The sequence below is a fragment of the Glossina fuscipes genome, unplaced genomic scaffold (genome assembly GCF_014805625.2).
Source record: "Glossina fuscipes isolate IAEA_lab_2018 unplaced genomic scaffold, Yale_Gfus_2 0, whole genome shotgun sequence".
Taxonomy (NCBI): Eukaryota; Metazoa; Arthropoda; class Insecta; order Diptera; family Glossinidae; genus Glossina; species Glossina fuscipes.
The window spans coordinates 17,959,763-17,978,516 of NW_023998414.1; the positions used below are offsets into that span (position 1 = coordinate 17,959,763).

At 34.0% G+C, this 18,754-nt stretch overlaps 1 protein-coding gene across 2 annotated transcripts in view; it reads left to right on the forward strand.

The window, feature by feature from the left end:
* LOC119633083 (rhophilin-2) overlaps window positions 1–18,754 on the forward strand; it is a 112,268-nt gene that overhangs the window by 242 nt on the left and 93,272 nt on the right. The window contains exons 2-3 of one of the 2 annotated variants that reach the window (XM_038026312.1): window positions 601–850; window positions 13,665–14,551. In XM_038026312.1, the coding sequence (XP_037882240.1) occupies window positions 14,396–14,551 (156 nt within the window). In that variant the 5' untranslated portion in view covers window positions 601–850; window positions 13,665–14,395. Of the gene's footprint in view, window positions 1–263; window positions 851–13,664; window positions 14,552–18,754 lie in introns of those variants that run through there. The other variant, XM_038026304.1, reaches the window with a different exon arrangement.

Here is an 18,754-nt window from a genome sequence, read left to right on the forward strand (position 1 = left end):
GTTAAAGTTAAAATTATGAAAAACTTTTCGACATGTGCGGTTGCTGAAGCGGTTAATGCTGCTAATGTTTTGTTTTATAGATATGCGAACACAAATACACGCACATAGGCATGCATATATAGATTTAATTTTTGTATTAATTCATTCATTTGTTTGTAAAAGAGCGTGCATGGGAATGCAGTTGCTTTTGTGTTTTTTTGCCGTGTAACCTATAATAATAATAAGAGTTGATGTATGTTTTGCGTTATTTCGCTTTATTTTACTTCTTTTTTTTTTTTGTTTTTTTGTTTTTTTTTTGGTGGAAATAAGTGCAACAAAAATGTGGCAAAGCTTGTAACAGAAAATACAAATCAAAAACAAAATAACTAACTAAGGTACCGGAACGAAAAGTTGTCAACAACAACAACAACAACAACAACAAAGGCAACAAGAAACCACTAACGAGATTCATCTATTGTCTGCATCTGTGTATCTAATAAAAGCAAGAAAAAAAATTTTTTTGTATTTATATTCCTTTCGATTCAGCAGATAGCTGCACAACAATTTTAGTCGTTGTTGGAAACAAAGAGTTGAGTTTTTCTTTTTTGCTTTTCGTTACAGCGAGAGCCATTTATTTACAATTTACGAGTGCGCGTTTGTTTAAATTGTACCTTTTTTCCCAAATAATTACAATTGTTACGGACTTTTATTCTGAACCGTTTTCTTTTATTTTCTAAAATGTTGTAAAAATGTTGTTCTGAATACGCTAAATGCAAAAACCCTGTGCAGCACTTTTTCGACTAAAGTACATAATATATGAATGAAAAAGTCTCTTGAAACATTCTTTTCATGTGGATTATTTTATATAAAGGTTTGTATTGACAAAGTTTTCAAAAATGAGTTTTAACAGAATATATCTCTAGCTTTACGCATTAAAGCAAAAGATGTTGTAATCGATTTCGATATAAGTATTAATATAAGTTATTGCATATCTAATCTATCAAAAGCTATTTGGAAATCATTTTTTAAATAATTACATTAGCCAGTTTCCTTCTTAGTGTCTCGACTCTCGGGCATTCCTTCTCAGTGGACTATTTGATGTGACCTACGTGAGATCTGTTTTCATTCGGTTTGACATCTCAATCTAATTTAATTTAATCTATCAACCATTATCCCCGAATATATATGCTATTATAATTATATATATATATTACATATATGTAAGTATTTTACTTATGTAAAACTAACTAACTAACTAACTAACTAAGATAGCCATCTAGGCTAATTATTTGGCTAACAAATAAACTGAATTACTGGTAATGATGATTTTTTCTGTGACCAGTGCCAGCAATGCCATTACAAAAGAATTCATTTTTTCTCTTTTCGGCTTTTCGCAGAAGAGACAATTTGTTTAAAATGTTAATGCATCTGCCAAAGTCTACGTGAAACTTTTACAAAACTCGATCTACATAAGCGCGTAAATTTTATTATCTTCACGTTGGACCATTTGTTAAATGTGTGGATGTCCGAAATCGATCTGATTAAATCACTTGTGCATTTTGTTTTTTTTTTTTTTTTTTTTCCTTAAAAAGCCTTCTAGAACCATTTCCAGCGAATCTTAATTCCTGTAAATTCTTAGGTGTTGTTGATAAGAAAATAATTTTAAAATTTTCCTTTTCTCAAGTTTTATATGAACGTTTTTATTATTGTGGGAACTGCTCTGTAGGCCGCCCCCAATTATTTTCGAAGCGGTCAATATTCCGAATTAAATCGAAATTTTAGATTAAAAGTCAAATTTCAAATTTCTATATTTATTTATTCATTGCAAATACCTTTGTTTATAAAAAGTATGGCTTTGCACGGTACCGGATCATTTAGATCATATGTTCGCGTATATATTGAAAACTTTACCGCAATTGAGAATAGAACCCGCGACCATTGCACTTGTTAGTTTATGTTTATTTCTCGATATTTTAAAGCACCCCATTAAAGGCGTGATGCGGGGGGGGCAGATGAGTAAGTAAGTGCAATAATTTTGTCTGCTTCGTGAGATGATATTAACTTGTTTCCATTAAAATTAGGTTAATTTAAAATAAAAAATTATTTATTTATGAATATTTGAGTTTTGACATATGAGACCACAAATCTTCAAGTAAATGAAAAAAAGGTTTCTTTTCGATTTTTTTAATAACTCAATGGAGATGTGCTTTTTTTTTTTTTTGATCTTGCCTCGCCTCACCACTACAGATGACAATATTTGCAGATATCATGGACGCGAATAGAATCGAAAAATCGGCAAAATGGCTGGAATCTTGTTTTGAAGCTAATGCAACCATTTCAAGGCATTCGAATGCAAAGTAAAGAATCTAGCAATACGCTAAAGTCGATAGACGGATCGAGAGTAGAGAAAAAGTGCACTTGAAAAGTCGAGTTTCCATTTTCAAGAAATTTCTTTCCCATCCCCAATCGGCTGTTATGTCAGCTGCTTTAAACATTTATGTCGGCAGGGTTGTCGTTAAAAAAATTTCTTTATTTCTCCTCGATTGGCGTATAAATGCCAAGGTTATGCCAAATGAAGTTACTATTTGGAATAGACTTGTTGGGTCATTTACTACAAAACACACACAAAATGATCTCTAGCTTGAGCAACAAAGCTTGAAAGCCTGGTAAAGCATTGCAACGTTAAGGTTTGCTTCAAATCTCGTTTGTTTTCTGTGACGTTAGTGCATTGACAAATAACTGAACTTTGTTTTATCTATTTTTTGGAATTTTTTTTTTTTTTTTTTTTATAACAGAAACAATTGCCGATGAGTCAAAGTTAGGTTGCGCAACAAAGTTCTGAAATGCACGCTTATTTAAGTTTTGCTTTCGGTTTTTTAGCGATCGTAGGTGTCTTTAAAAGCGAATCTATCCGAATTTCCTACTATAAGAACTCTGAGGAAAAACATGCTTTTACATGGGAACAAGGATTTATTTTTGGTTTTTGGCAAAGTAAAACGGTCGGTCTTTCTCGAGCATAATGTTTTTAGTTTTTTTTTTTTATTTTATTTTTGGTATTCGGATCAGTTTGCATCAAGCATGCTCCGCGACCTAATTGAAACCACATTTCGAAAACACTAAGATTTATGTAATTTATTCAGTTAGTGTTAATCGATAAATTAGGATCGTCACATAAAAATCCTTCAGTAGCTAATGTTAGGAATATATACACATTAGGGCAAGTATGTATTATATGCCGCAGTACAGATTTAGTTTATTCATTACTTCTGTATTGTAATAATAAGATTTTCAGTGTATTGTACAGAAGTCTTCACATATTATTATAGGTGGATAAATAAATAAACGCGAAAAGAATTCAATTCGCCTTAAGTCGAATGTATTTTCAGCTCATCACTAGTTAAAGAGCAAACAAAGTCGACTCACCCAATAATCGTTAATCGTGTATTTTAGCACACTAACCGAATATCGTGTATACCTAAACTCATACGATTGTGCTTTTCGGTGTCGTCTCGCAGATAGTTATACAAAATTTAAAACCATATTTGCTTAGTCTGCTTTATTTGCCATATATATAAGCATTTCGGGTAATTGGAAACGAACTGGTAACGGAAATTATATTAAGGAAACCTTCAAGATAGGGCTTAAGTATCTAAATGAAAAGAGTAACAATTTTAAGATCCTTATAATTTAAAACGTAACGGCGAAATCGATCAATTCTTAAGAGATGAGGCGAATGGACACATGCATCGCTGATTTTCGAATCCAACGTACGTTTCATGTTTTACTCAAACGGCGAACGCAAAGACAGATGATAAGCTGTAGCTAAAGACCCCTACTCCCCTACTCCTGTTAAACAATCGCGCAAGGGGTATCCCTCATACGTGAAATGTAGAGAGAGAGAGAGAGAGAGAGAGAGAGAGAGAGAGAGAGAGAGAGAGAGACAGCGATGGATAGAGTGTAAGGTGTACGCTCGATCGGCAAGTGCTGTGAATTTACTGACGGAACTTACTTACCCCTAAACGACCGCACGCCTATTATATACAAAGTATGGTCGACCGCATTGGAGAGTAAAACCTAGTATGTTGACTTGGTAGTCGCGGTTCTTAACGCTTTACCAACTTATTGCGCTAATTAATCGGTTGTGATGCTCATAAACAGTTATTTGAGGTAAAACTAATTACTATGCCTTGTAAGCGTTTGCATTATCAGTTCATCTGAAATAACTTAGTATTCGCGGTGACCGAAAAAGATTTTATTGATAATAGTATTGATGATTGTATGAAGATGACCCTAACAGGTCATCCAAGTTTGTGATAGGTAAACTAAACATAATTTAGCGCCAATATCGTGAAAGTAAAAGATTTTATAGCGAAAAGTATGCAGGCGACTTCATCTGAGCGTAAGAAAAGCCCAGATATTCCGCGCGACAGTATAAGCCAGAGCGAATTTGGTTAAGTGTTAACCGCTTAACATTCTTAAGTAATCGGTATGACAAGGGCGAAAATGGTGATTCAGAAAAAGGAAAAAAATGATATAAAGGAATGTGAAGTTTGTATAAATGTTCTTAAATTGTTTGTACCAGTCACAAGAGTTGTGCTAGCTTTGCAATGGGTGAATAAGTTCTGTCCGTGTATTTCAAATTACATCGTGTTACACATTTTCCCATGCCATGCGATCATCCTAATTTATATTCAATGTTTCAAAGATTATCATAATAAATATTTGATATTAATTAACTCAGTTTCCCATTTGTACACAATTCAAAAGCACACAGCAAGTTCTCACCCTTCAATTGTTGAAAGCAATTTTACGCCTGAAATTTGTATTCGCTTTGCTTAGAATTCCTAAATTCATTTAATCTAAGATTTGCTTCACAACCTCGTTGCGGTTACATTTTATATGCCGACGAGATATGCGAATTTTCTCTTATGCAATATATCGATAAATATTATTGTTATAAAATATTTCTATTAATTTTGTTCATCCATGATACCCAGTAATCTTCTAATGAAACAAATAAAAATTTTTACGCGTTTTGTGTAAATAATAAAATTTTAAAGCGACCAAATAAAAGCCCACTATTAAATGCCCTACGCAATTACACTTAATACGGTTGTTTTTTCATGTGACGAGTTTGACGTCTCCCCACCATTTTCAAGAGCGTTCATCGTTGGGCCAAAACACAGTGCCGTGTACGAAATTTCATCGAAATATTTGAAAAATTATGATCTGCCAAGTGAATAGAAGACAGGCGGACGGACAGACGGACAGGAAGCACTATCCCAAATTCTTCGCATGATTAGCTTTAAGACCGTCATAATATCGCCTTGTAATACACGTGATTGCATTTCATAACTTGTTTGAAAAGCGATGTGGTTTTCACTTCATTGCAAAGTATAAACGTGAAACGAAGAGTTAGAAAAATTAGCGCGATACCCTTACGCAGAAAATTGTACTCTTTTGAGTGACAATTTTGCAGAAAGAACTTTCATCATCTTCACTGATGTGACACATTTTCAACTCAGTAATCAGCGTAGATGAGCACTATTGTTAAACTAGCAGTCTGTTGAGTCCAGGAATGAGTCAAAAGAAATCAATACATTTGCTAAGCGTCACTGTCTGGTGTGCTTTTTGATCTGGTAGATAGCTTGGGCTATACTCCTTTGCAAATTTTGACTAAAAATGCAGTTATTTATCATGAATGATTTATATTGAAAATCATGAAAATCAAGTGCATTTAGTCGACAATTTATCTCATAGGTGATCGAAACCTTTGATAAAATAACAAGTTAAAATGTTGTGGTTAGGCAAAGTCGACCTAATACAATTCTTTATCCATCTATCTCAGTCATACAGTTATCGCCCCATATAAAAGCTTATTTTTCATGAACATCATTATAACGGAAATAGTGCGCGAAATAGTTCTATATGATGATGAAAAAATTGCCTACGGCAATTGCATATCTCGACCACTTTCATCATAAAGTATATTTATCTTAAGTGATTGCATTTTCACCCTAAGTCAAACTAATCACTTTAGTAGTTTTAGATGCATACTTTTTCCAGTTTAAAGCACAATAATACGCAGTGGAGTAAATTTTACTTGCTGACATCCATCTCTTTACACCTTAGATACTCACCCACAATCGCCGACGTCCTATAAACATCACATCGAGAGTCAAACTTTTGTAATGTAAAAATGCTGCAGTCGGTCTCGGCCAAAATCTTTTCGATCTTCAAACATCTCCCCTATCTGCGTCATAAAATATCAAAAATGATAAATGCTTGTCATGTAAAGTGCGAGTTTCGTGAGTATGTTTTTACAAACCGAAGCCCAAAACGTGTATTGACGTGGTCCAAATTTATCAAAAGATCATTATTCTTCATCAATTTTCATCGTAAAATACCAAAAATGAAACCTGAATGAAAATGACCTAAAAAACCTTACGCGAGAGGTACGAGAAATCGATCTACACGATCCACACTTAGTACAATGAACACAATGTAAAAATTATATTTTGTTTTCTTGTAAAATCTTGTTTCTTGTAAGAACACTTATATGGAAAGGCACGGGCTTCTAACGTCATCCATTTTTAATAGGGCTAGTGCTTGGGCCAAAATTTATCAACGCCAAAACCGAACTTCATCAAAAGAGTCTTGAAAATACATGAACAGAGAGACCGGTATGCTGCGACTTACGTAAACCATCAATCGGAAAAAAGCGCGTAGGATCTAAATGTGGAGAACGATGTGAATGATGAAGAATCGGAAAACTTTAGACGTAGACGAATAATTACGATTTAAAGTATTAAAGAAACTAATTTGAATCTGACTTGAAAGCAATTTATTCCCGTTTGACTTTTTTAATCTTTGTCATCTGTCTAAAATTTAAATTAACCTCCAGCGGTCGACAAAAGAAGGCAATCAATGGAAATTATTTCGAGCAGTGAATATTTCTTTTCCTTCGCAGATTAGAGATGATGATAGATTAGCGTGAAACTAGGAGCCGAAATTGAACAAGTGAATGAAATCAGCTGAATATCCGCCAGTCGTGTACTAACATCCTCGCACTGCACCTAATGTAACGATTTTGTTTGCCATTTCTTAACCCGGCAATTAAACCGAATCTTTTTAACCCCTCTAATACTTGATTTATTTACAAGTTTTATAAGCCACATAGGCATTTGTATGTAAATAATGCAATCACTTACTTTACATACATATATATATGTATATAAATAAAGTATAACGAAAAGATAATGACAACAATAATAAATCTCACTCCCTTGTGCTAATCTTATCTGGAGACCTATATCACTATCGTTCTAAATGATAAATAATTATGTGTTGTTTTTGTTTAGTTAGTTAGTTAGTTAGCTAGCTAGTTATTAGCTTAATTATTAAGATGGCTAAGAGAACACCTTAAGAATAATAATAATTTAAATTCTTTTACGAATTGAACATAAGCTGCTTTAACTGCTTGCCTAACGCGTTGTTGATGATTGTTTACACAAAAGTGTTAATTTTTATAAAATGTGATATTTTTTACATATATTTGCATGCATTTTATAGTTAAATAAATAGCTATTAAAAATTCTTAACATGTGATCAGACATTCGCTGTATGGAGTAAATATGAGTTGAATTTGTTTATATCTGGCTTTTCAGGGATAACGTCACAGCCTTTTTTGCTAACAGAATAACAATGTTCGAGGAAGTTTTTAACCGTATACATAAGCATTTGTTCTCATGAACCAGCTTCAATTTAAGGGTCTAGATACGACAAGCAGTGCAATCAGCGCAAATTTGAATTAAAAATATTATTATTATTATTATTATTATTATAAATTTAGCCAGAGAATAAATTCTAAGACTAAAGTCTTAAAGCACTAGCATCTAGGGCTATCGGCTTTGAATTAAAAATAAAAAATTAAAAAGACATTGTAGTGGGACACGGCCTACCATTAACCGTCTATACACCGTCTGACAGTTATTCGTATAACGACTGTTTCGTATATGAGTAGTTATATTGGAAATTATTGAAGAAGTGGTCAGCCCTAAATCCATTTCGATAGCCGTCGTTCCCTGGCCAAAAACATGTCGATGTATCAAATTTCATAAAAAAATTTCGAAAACTACGACCTGTAGGTTGAAGACAAGAAAAACAAGACGGACTGACGGACGGATGAATCGATCGGTATAAAGCACGACGAGTGTTGCGTACATATGCACAAATCTAACACATCTACGTACCGCAAGCGGTGTAGCGTTTACAACTACATCTAATGCATACGCCTTGTTGCTAGTGAAGTATGTAGAGAGAGCAGTTGAAAAGTATTGATTTTTGTTTGATCAACGGACATTTACAGTGAAAACATTCAATTTTCGTCCAAAAAAAAAGACAACTCTTTCTATTCATAAAATTGCTAAAAAGAGAGAGAGAGAGAGAGAGAGAATGTCGTACGTGGTGTTTTGCGGAATGTTATTTTAAAAAGACTGTAAAAATTAGAGGAAAAGTTGTACGAAATTTTTCATAGATTCGTTCTGAAAGCTATTTTCTTCTTTGTTCCCGACTAACATCAGAGTCTTCATCCCAAATTCATACCTATTCGATAAAAGCAACGGCACGTTTCGATTCGTTTTCGACGTCGCGCCAAAAGATGCACATATACCTTTGCCTTATGTAACAGATCAAGTGAACTATTCTTAAGGCAAGTAAGTTTCTCCGTTTGTCCGCTGCTGCTTGCCACTTGAGTTCCTAGTGTTAAAGGTGAAATCGTCAGATTTCAGGGAATTGTCTTATGAAGGTACGTAAATAATAATGTCTTCAAAAAGTGATGAACACATGAAGCGAAAATCAAGCTGAAGCTTGAATAGCCTTAATCACTTGCTCATAGGATACGTAATGTACCGGTTTCGTCTTCTTACTGAACATCATCGCTCGATGGTAAAGCAATTGTCTGCCACTGATGTCCGTGAAATTAGTCTTTATAGCATGAGATTCGAAATTCAGAAAATCGATGTCAGCTCTATTCTTGAAACGTTACTCTTCTACCGTACTTTCTCTTCTCGCGAGAGAAGAATGGCTGGCAGTTTGACTGTTCATAATGCATACAACTTAGCGTATTTCTTCACGAAGTATAAAATTATTTCTACTTTGTTTTCGTCAGTAATGCAATTAATTGGCGTAACGTTAACAGAAAACCAATATACGTGTGAAAAGTCGTAAGAGAATCCTAAAACCGTTGAGGACGCGGTTTCGATACTCACTCACATTATGCGTTGTTTCGAACGTTAATTTGAAAGTAAAATTACTATATAATAATAATAACGTTTGTTAATTGCAAATTTGCAGTTGTTTTCAACAGATCGTATTCCAGATCGCGTCAGCTTTACTTACACGTTAGTTATAAATTTGAAATATTTCTTTTTCTTCTCTCTAACCCTTAAACACTTAACAAGTTGTTAAGTTTTGCTTGAATACCGTATGGTCATGTGATTAAGGCGGTCGGGTTTCAATCGAAGGGTCCGGTCCAGGACCCATCATAGAACTCTACTTTACCCGAAATATGTTACGACATATAGATTTTCTTAGTACATAAGTTCACCAGTGGCAGACGCAAGCGTGTATGCCGGCCACTGTAGTTTTTTTACACAACATAATTAAACGACATTCAGAAATGAACAAAGTGATTACAGAAATCGAAGTAAACACAAACAAACTTAAATAAAGCACGAAACTATGCGTTACATACAAATTTATTGCTACTATTTTTGATGAAGCGCGTGTATATACTTTCTCGCTCTGTACCTAATCCACTTCTTGTAACGTTTAATTATGTCGAATAATCTCATGTTAAACGAGTTGATTACCAAATTAGTTGTGTTAGCATAATTCCCGTTGAAAGCTGAACCTGAGCGAAGGGATGAGCAGTGGCATTCCAAAGAAACGACACAAAATTATTGCGGGCGTTTAAATTTTCACGGAAATGCTAGAGGATACGATATGTGAAAGAGGAAGAAAAGAACAGATAACATAACATGTCATTCCGTCCATCTACCTATTGCTTGTATGTCAGCTGCTACCTGTTTAACTGTCTCATCTGCTAACTGTTAGCTTCCACTTTCGTTTTCAAAATGAGACAGCGTTGACGGTATGAAAGAAGTTGTTACGCCATCATAGGGTGAACCCAGCAGAGTAATTGTTAAACAATATTAACTTGGGTTGCTTGTGTTTGTGCTTCACGTTAGACATAATTTATTGTATGAAGAAAATGAGTCATTTCGGCTCGAAAAGCAATCGAGCTTTGTTAAGGTGTTAGTTTTTGAAACTGAATTTACCATAGATAGGTTCGAACTTGAAAAGTTGCCGAATCAATATACGGTAAACGAGTTGAAGGACTTAACTAAAGACATCAACGCGCTTCGAATGCTTTTCAGAAACAAAATGTTTTCCCCAGTTTGTGTTTAGTTGTTCTCGTACATAAGTCAAATATTTACCCTCGTTATTGAGAAGTGATTTGAAAATCGACCTTCTACGTCCTGAATAGGCAAGATAATGTTAACTTACAGCGATGTAAGCGATGGTAATCGAAAACCATTTACTCGAATTTACTATCGAAAATTTTTATTCGAAGGTGTCTACGTACGTACGATACGTATGTACGATCTGTATTAATATCAAGGAAATTGTAGATATACACATTATTTCCTCCTCGATGAAAGCCGGTGACGACTTAAAAAAAAAAAGGGGCTACAATCCCTTCAAATAGTTGAAGAGTGAAGAAGAATTAAGCAGAAAAATTTCGTTGAACATTTCGATGATCTTGAGCGGTATCTTGAAATCGCTTATCTCTTTATTCGTATAAAAATGTAAAGTATTTTTAATTGTGATTAATTGTGTCTGTGTGGACTGAATAAATTTGCGTAATTTGTTTACAACTAATTCAACACGTTTGTTTATTTACTGCATAGTTTAATAATGTGTTGGATTTATTTACGTAATTTTGTCAACATAGCACGTTTACTAACACGAGTTACAAACTGCGGAGTTAATCAAACGCGTTTTTTCTTTTTTTTTTTTTTTTTGGTTTTGAAATCAAGAAAGCTCTTTGAAGGATAAAACGCTTAAAAAACCAATGTACTTTTTCCATTCATATCAATATTAAGAAATAAGTTAATAATCAATTCATTTCCGAAAAATTGTTTCGTTACGAATTAATTTTCTAAAGTTAATAGGAGGTTCCTTTCATAGTTCTTTTTTTTAATACCCATCAGCGAGGAATGAAAGATATATTCATTTTGTCAAAACGTTCGCAACACCCAGAACGAAGCCTCAGGAACCCCACAAAGTACATATATTATTGATCAGCAATTATTTCTAAATCGATTTAATCATGTCCGTCCGTACTCTTATGGAGTGTGTGTTTTAAACATTCCCCTGATCGAAAAAATCAAGCTGCCTGCTTCAACATTGGAAGGTCTTGCACCCATCCTTAAAAAAAATATAAAAAATATCCTTTAAAATACACTGGCAAAAAAAGTAACGGGAATAATATTAATGGCTTTGATTGTAAATTCATAGAATTGTAGATTGTTGAGATGCCAAGTTGTGCTGCTATCTGCGAATTATTTTATTACAATTATGTAAGTTTGTGTTACCAATATTAGAGTTCACTTTCAAATATTTCGCCTCAAATTTGGTTGTTTCAATTCAAAGAACTCTCACTGAGTATATTAGAAAAATCTCAGATAATGATATCTTGATGATATAACGTTTTGGTTATGGTTTTCTTTGCTTTGCTGGGCCATCGAAGTCTTCTACGGGCGGCCGGCTATTAACTTAGAACAGACTAACAGAGTGACTTAGATATGTGTTCATTAAAAAGAGCAAATATTCGCCCATGCATAGGAGTTTCTCGACTATTTCCCTCGGACAACATACACCGCATACATCGGATTTATTTCTTACACGCAACATACCATAAATTGTTATATCGCGAAAGCTTTATTTGGTGCCATAATTGAAAATGCAACGCGAAGAACCTTCAGATATCTTTGGAAAGCATTTATTAAATGGACTTCTATAACTGCTTGCTACACTGACGTCAATGCGTGGCCTTAAATGGCGACTTTTTGTTTTGAAGAAATATCGCTTGCATCACAAAAAAAAGGGACTGGTTTTAATTGTTTCCGATATTTTTTTTACAGCAAATATCTTTTGGAGCTATACAGTGAACGGCGTAAGCATAAGCCAATTACGCTTTTGTCGTTTGTCTTCGAATCCCGATTTGGTATTTCCTTACGAAAACGAATAGCAGTTTTAGTGGAAGTTCACCTTGAGGCTATGATAACGATATGTTTCCGTTGATTACGAAAAGCGTTTGGGGTATAATCAATACGAAATATTTATCAAGAATTAACAGAAATCCGCCTGATATGTGCCTACAATTACACTTGAGAGACTGGGTGTTTTCATGCAGTTTATAGGAATTAATAAATTTATTCATATACTTGAATGGTTGACTAATTCTATACAAAATGCATAAATAGAGAACAAGTAATAAAATTATATTCGGTTGTGACCGAATCGAAAGAAGTAAAAAATAAATTTTCGTCGTCTATAATTTAGGGTGGATTGAGCTGATTTTTTCCATTTTCAAAATAAAAGTTTTTGTCGTATGCGCACGGGAGCGTTGTAATTGCGTCCTTTGAAAAGTCTACGGCATTTTCAAATGTTTTTATAGGCATTTATCTTAATTTTTGCGAACGAAAGAATGTTTACCACAGATACTACACAGTTGGGCAGACGAACAGACATACACCTTGGCTTTTAATCGTGTTTCTGCGCGTTATAAATGCATTGAAAAAAAATGAAATTTTAATACACTATATTATTGGATAGGCATACGAGTTTTGTCGATATTTGGGCAGGTACTACAGCATCGATCATACAACATATATGCCAATTTTTGTATGTTTGTCTGCTACGCTAATGAATAAAACAACAATTTTTTAGTCCTTTTGAAAAACAGAGATATTCTTAGTTTAATTAGTACTGTAGGCCTGCCCTTCGACCGATTTCGCTCATTTTCCTGCATGCCTTACAACAGACATTGCACAAAAAGACAGATGGACATGCTTAAATCGATTCACAATTTCATGTTTATCAAGAATATATAGAGTTTATGGGGTCTCGGAAGCTTCCTGCTGGGCGTTGCAAACGTTTTTACAAGATGAATATGCCGCTCATCCGTCAGTTCGGGGTGAAAAAATATAAAATACATATGTGCTATGTCTTTTTTAGTCTTTACTCAAGAATAAATTTAATGTAATTAACATATTTTTTGCTAATTTTATGAGAAGAAAAATCAATGTTTTCTTAGAGGAAAGGCTTACCATACCATAGCGGTATAATTCGCTAACACCCGGCACTTTACTTGATTGCAGCGCGTAGGGAATTGCTTTCTGCATAAGTTGTTGTTAAGATTTCGTGGTTGGATACATTAAGGGAAAAACCAGGCCACCAGATTTGGTAAATAAAGCCTTCTTCTCTAAAAAACTTAAGTAGCGCGTACCTCTTACTCTAATCTCGAGTACATAATGAATTTCTGAGGTTTCCATTATCTATTTATTTGTTGTTTTCTGGTTGAAATTTGTTAATTGTCTGTAATCTTTTTCTTACAGGATGGTGTTATTAATTAACTGCAGCACTCAAGCAACGGTAACGACAAACAAACAACAACCAAAAAAGAAGGAAAAAAATTCCGAAATTCATTAAAAAAAATTAAAATAAATAATAATAGTAGTAGCAACAGCAAAAAAAAAAAAATAATAATAAAAAACTACATATTGGAGAAGGTGTGTCTGCCAATCAGTATAATGGCCCAGTGACTTGCTTTTCCTTTACAGCAATTCTTAAAAAAACAAGTGAATTAAAAAAAAAAAAAATCAATTTTTTTTCTTTTCAACGAAAAAATTCCGTTAATAACTGCAGTGTTCCGTGTTAAAAAGCGATTAACAATTGAAACTTGATTTTAAGAATAAATTAAAAGCGTTGTTTTTTCGATTATTGCTATTATTCTCCTCTGTTTTTTTTTTTTTCTTTTTTTTTTTTTACTTTTCGTATAAATTAATGTAAAGCTAACCACGTACACTATAAGCTCTTTTTTGATTTTTGATTTTATTGAATTTAAGAAGAAAAAAAAAAAAAAAGTGAATTTATAAGAATGAAAACATCTGATTAAAATCATATTAATTATTGTTTAAATGAAAGTGAGTTTTATTTTTTATTGGCATAGCGCGCTTTAATGCATAAAAAAGCTAAAACTTGTGAGTTCAAAGTGAGAGTAAAACTGTAATTCTTGCGAAGCACAGCAGCATCACTATCAGGCAATAAGACAATTACAAACATCATCATGGATACGATTACAACCAGTGCAGATACGGTTAATATAAGTGGCTTAAGCCACAACGATAGTAACAACATGAGCATCAGCAACAGTACGAACACAACCAGCAACGACACCGTCGACAGCAGTAATAACGAAAGTTTATCGTTTTGCTTTATACGGGTAAGTAAGAGATACATAAAATGTTGCAAAAATCCTATAATTTTCCTACAACTGTCTGAAACACTAAGAATGTACAAGGGGGAGAAAGACTCACTAAAACTAAAAAGAAGAAAAAAGAAATGTCGCCAGAAAAGAGTTGAGACCTGTCTATAGTCAATTATGCACTAAATCCGTAACATTGAGAAAAACTTCTGGTCGAATTAGTGCTGTAAGCTTACAATTATCAGCTCAAATGGATTCAGTTTTCTGAAGTCTGAGTGAATGTTCTCTCACTCTCTATATATACCGACTATTTCTGTTAATTATGCGAAAGTTTGTTCGTGAGTTTTTGATTGAATTTCTGTGTTCTCCGTGTTATCGACAAATGTAAAACCATGACTTTTGAAAATCGTCGTTGAAACAAGGGTAAGAGAGAAATGGATTAGAATACGTTGCGCTGCCGCATGTCCAAGTAGATAAGATTCGCAAATACCGCATTGGCGTTTGTGGGTTTAAATCTCAGTGCAGTAGATCGTACTTGGTCGTATATAAAGTTTATCGGCCGATAGCACACTCGCTTAGTGCGTTTCGTGTATAGAAAGCATCCCCGGAGTGATTGATCATGTTAAAAAAGATGAGTGCGTTCGGGCACTTCACTCCCACACTCGTAGTAGGCTCCCTTGTTTCGAGAAATTTCGGTTTTGTTTAATAAATTTTCATTATAATGCAAACCATTTTAAAGAAATCAAGAACACGACTAACCCTGTCCATCTCGCAATAATTTGCTACGTACTAAATTTTACTTTTTCCATAACATTCACAATATGTGAAAATGCCCTAAAGGGGCGAAGAACCTTAGCCTATACAGAAAATATAAAATTTTTAACAAATACTTTACTCGAAAATCGATATTTATGCCGATATTTAACGAAAATATTCACCGAATTTCGTATAATTTAAAAGAAAACCGAATTTTTTCGATGCGATATCTATTTTTCGTTTTCGAAAGGTACGAACAATGTTGCCGCGCATGCGGGCAGAATGTAGCGGATGATAACGTACGAGGGGACGTTCAATTGCGAATTTTTATGCGTAGTCCATCGATGTCAAACATTATCCAGTCTCTAATTCACTTGCAATGATTAAAAAATTTCGGCTACAATTTCAAGCTGAACCGATGAACGGTTTCAAAATATTTACATATACAATCACAGGCAAAATTTGTTCTATGCATTGAAGATTAAAAAAAACATCTCAATCGTCATTTCAAATTTGACGACTGCTTCTTCAAGATAATGCAATCAGTAAAATTGTCCAAAAATATTATTTTGATCACTACATTAGTGCGTGCGACCCAGCAATGTCAAACTACACACAAGACTGAATAATGAATGAAATCGAGGCGTCATAGGAATAACCGAATTGGGTAAAGCCAACAGGGAGAAATTTAATGCCACCAAAATACAGCTCTGTCTTGGTAACGCACAAACGGAGCGATGAACAACTCTTTTTTTTTTTTTTTGGTCGTATTAGCGTAGAAGAGTCCGCAATCCTTGCCGAGAACAGCCAATTATGTTGCCTGGGATGGGCAAATCTCTCGCTTAACACAGTACTTAACTTAACACAGACGGTTTCGATCCAAGACGGCGCAAAATTTTCGATAATTACGACACGGTGTGGATACAACACCTTCTCCAAAAAATCGACTATGGGTTTTTTTCAAGTGATTTTTGTTTTTATTTTATCTTTAATAAGAGGAGTTTCAACAATGCTGAGAAAGAAAAAAAAATAGGTTAGTTGCAATTGGCTGATGAAAATTAATTTTGTAATCGTCATAATTACTTTTTAAATATATTTGTAATATTTTGTATTTTTTGTATTTCATCATAGTGCTGAATTTCATTTTTTTTTTTTTTTTTGTTTCTTTGTAAACACTTACTTGGAACAAACTTTCATAATAAAATTTTAAGCATAAAATTTTACACCTTACAACAGACAGGATTTCGACACGTACATACGGAAGCCTCCGAAATCTTGCCTAGGAGGTGCTCATAGGGCACGAAAATGCTCGATACCCTCGAACAGAGATATGTCCGTCAATTAAGCTCTTGAGTAGGGTCAGAAGGTTTTCTCAGCATTATCACCAACTCGTCCTGGAGTTATCGGCATAGCGTCCAGCAAAATATCCCAACTCGTCACTCTCCAATCACTCTTCCCGCCTTTGGAACGATCTACTAGCAGTGGTTTTTCCTAAACGTGCCTGATGTTATCACTTTTTTAACCCAACCTCACACAAACACTACACTCTCTCTCTTAACTTTTACTGGTCACCGTACTTGCACGTACACGAGACATCCCCCTTTTTTACTAAAAAAAAAAAAAAAAAAAAAAAAATAAACGCTCGATACATAAATGCACAAATAAATATCACTCGTTAACTTTTCTTAATAATTAATATTAACCGCGCTCTATATACGTGTTGCATATTTAACAAGTTATTGTTAAATGGATAATTTCATTACTATTTTTTTTGGCTGTAGCGGTCGTTGATATTTTGACTAATGCAAGCTCGATAATGAAATGTTTATTAAATGAAATTAATTAAAAGGAAAATACATAAGCAGTAATAGCTGGAACACGATTGATATACAAATTTATATACATATACATATACTATAACAAGAATTAACTGAAGTTAACTGAAGCTTGGATCGATAGAACATACAATCAATAGTATATCGATTTCGTTGTCTGATTAAGTATCATTAGTCGATGGCATAAAGCTGACCCCGTTATGACCAAATATGAATAAACTGAGATAAAAACAACTGTAGTGGGACCCGGCCCACAGAATTTTAACATTGCTGAGGGCGCAATTGATCACGCAATTTGGTCACACTATGGTCACTTATTTTAAAATTAAATTTAAAAGTAAGATTACTAAAAGACAATAATAATTTTTGTTTTTGTAAAGTGCAGTTGTCTTTAACAAATTAAATTCCAGCACGTATCGGTTTAAGTCATTTTTATAAATTTGAAATAGTATTTTTTGTTTTCGTTAACCCTAAACACAAATTGTTTAACGTTGCTTGGATACCGTACGGCCTCTTGGTCGGTAGTCAATCGAAGGACCCAGGTTCAGATCAAGATAAATTTTCTTTGTACATAAGTTCACCAGTGGCAGACGCAAGCGTGTATGCCGGCCACTGTATTTTTTTACACAACATAATTAAACAACATTCAAAAATGAACAAAGTGATTACAGAAATCAAAGTAAACACAAACAAACTCAAATAAAGCACGAAACTGTGCTTTACACAAAAAAACAAAAACACATTTATTGCTACTATTTTTGATGAAGCGCGTGTATATACTTTCTCGCTCTGTACCTAATCCACTTCTTGTAACGTTTAATTATGTCGAATAATCTCATGTTAAACGAGTTGATTACCAAATTAGTTGTGTTAGCATAATTCCCGTTGAAAGCTGAACCTGAGCGAAGGGATGAGCAGTGGCATTCCAAAGAAACGACACAAAATTATTGCGGGCGTTTAAATTTTCACGGAAATGCTAGAGGATACGATATGTGAAAGAGGAAGAAAAAAACAGATAACATAACATGTCATTCCGTCCATCTACCTATTGCTTGTATGCCAGCTGCTACCTGTTTAACTGTCTCATCTGCTAACTGTTAGCTTCCACTTTCGTTTTCAAAATGAGACAGCGTTGACGGTATGAAAGAAGTTGTTACGCCATCATAGGGTGAACCCAGCAGAGTAATTGTTAAACAATATTAACTTGGGTTGCTTGTGTTTGTGCTTCACGTTAGACATAATTTATTGTATGAAGAAAATGAGTCATTTCGGCTCGAAAAGCAATCGAGCTTTGTTAAGGTGTTAGTTTTTGAAACTGAATTTACCATAGATAGGTTCGAACTTGAAAAGTTGCCGAATCAATATACGGTAAACGAGTTGAAGGACTTAACGAAAGACATCAATGCGCTTCGAATGCTTTGAGAATCGAAATATTTTCTCTTGTTCATGCGGTATGTTTGTGTTTAGTTTTTTCCATACATTAGTCAAATATCTATGCCCTGGTCATTAACGATTGAGACACATTAGAAACAACAACACAAGGTTTAGGACCCGATTTAATTACATCCGTCGATCTCATCTCTTTTTCAAGCTCTGGAAGCAAACGATTTATGGTTTATTTTTTTAAATC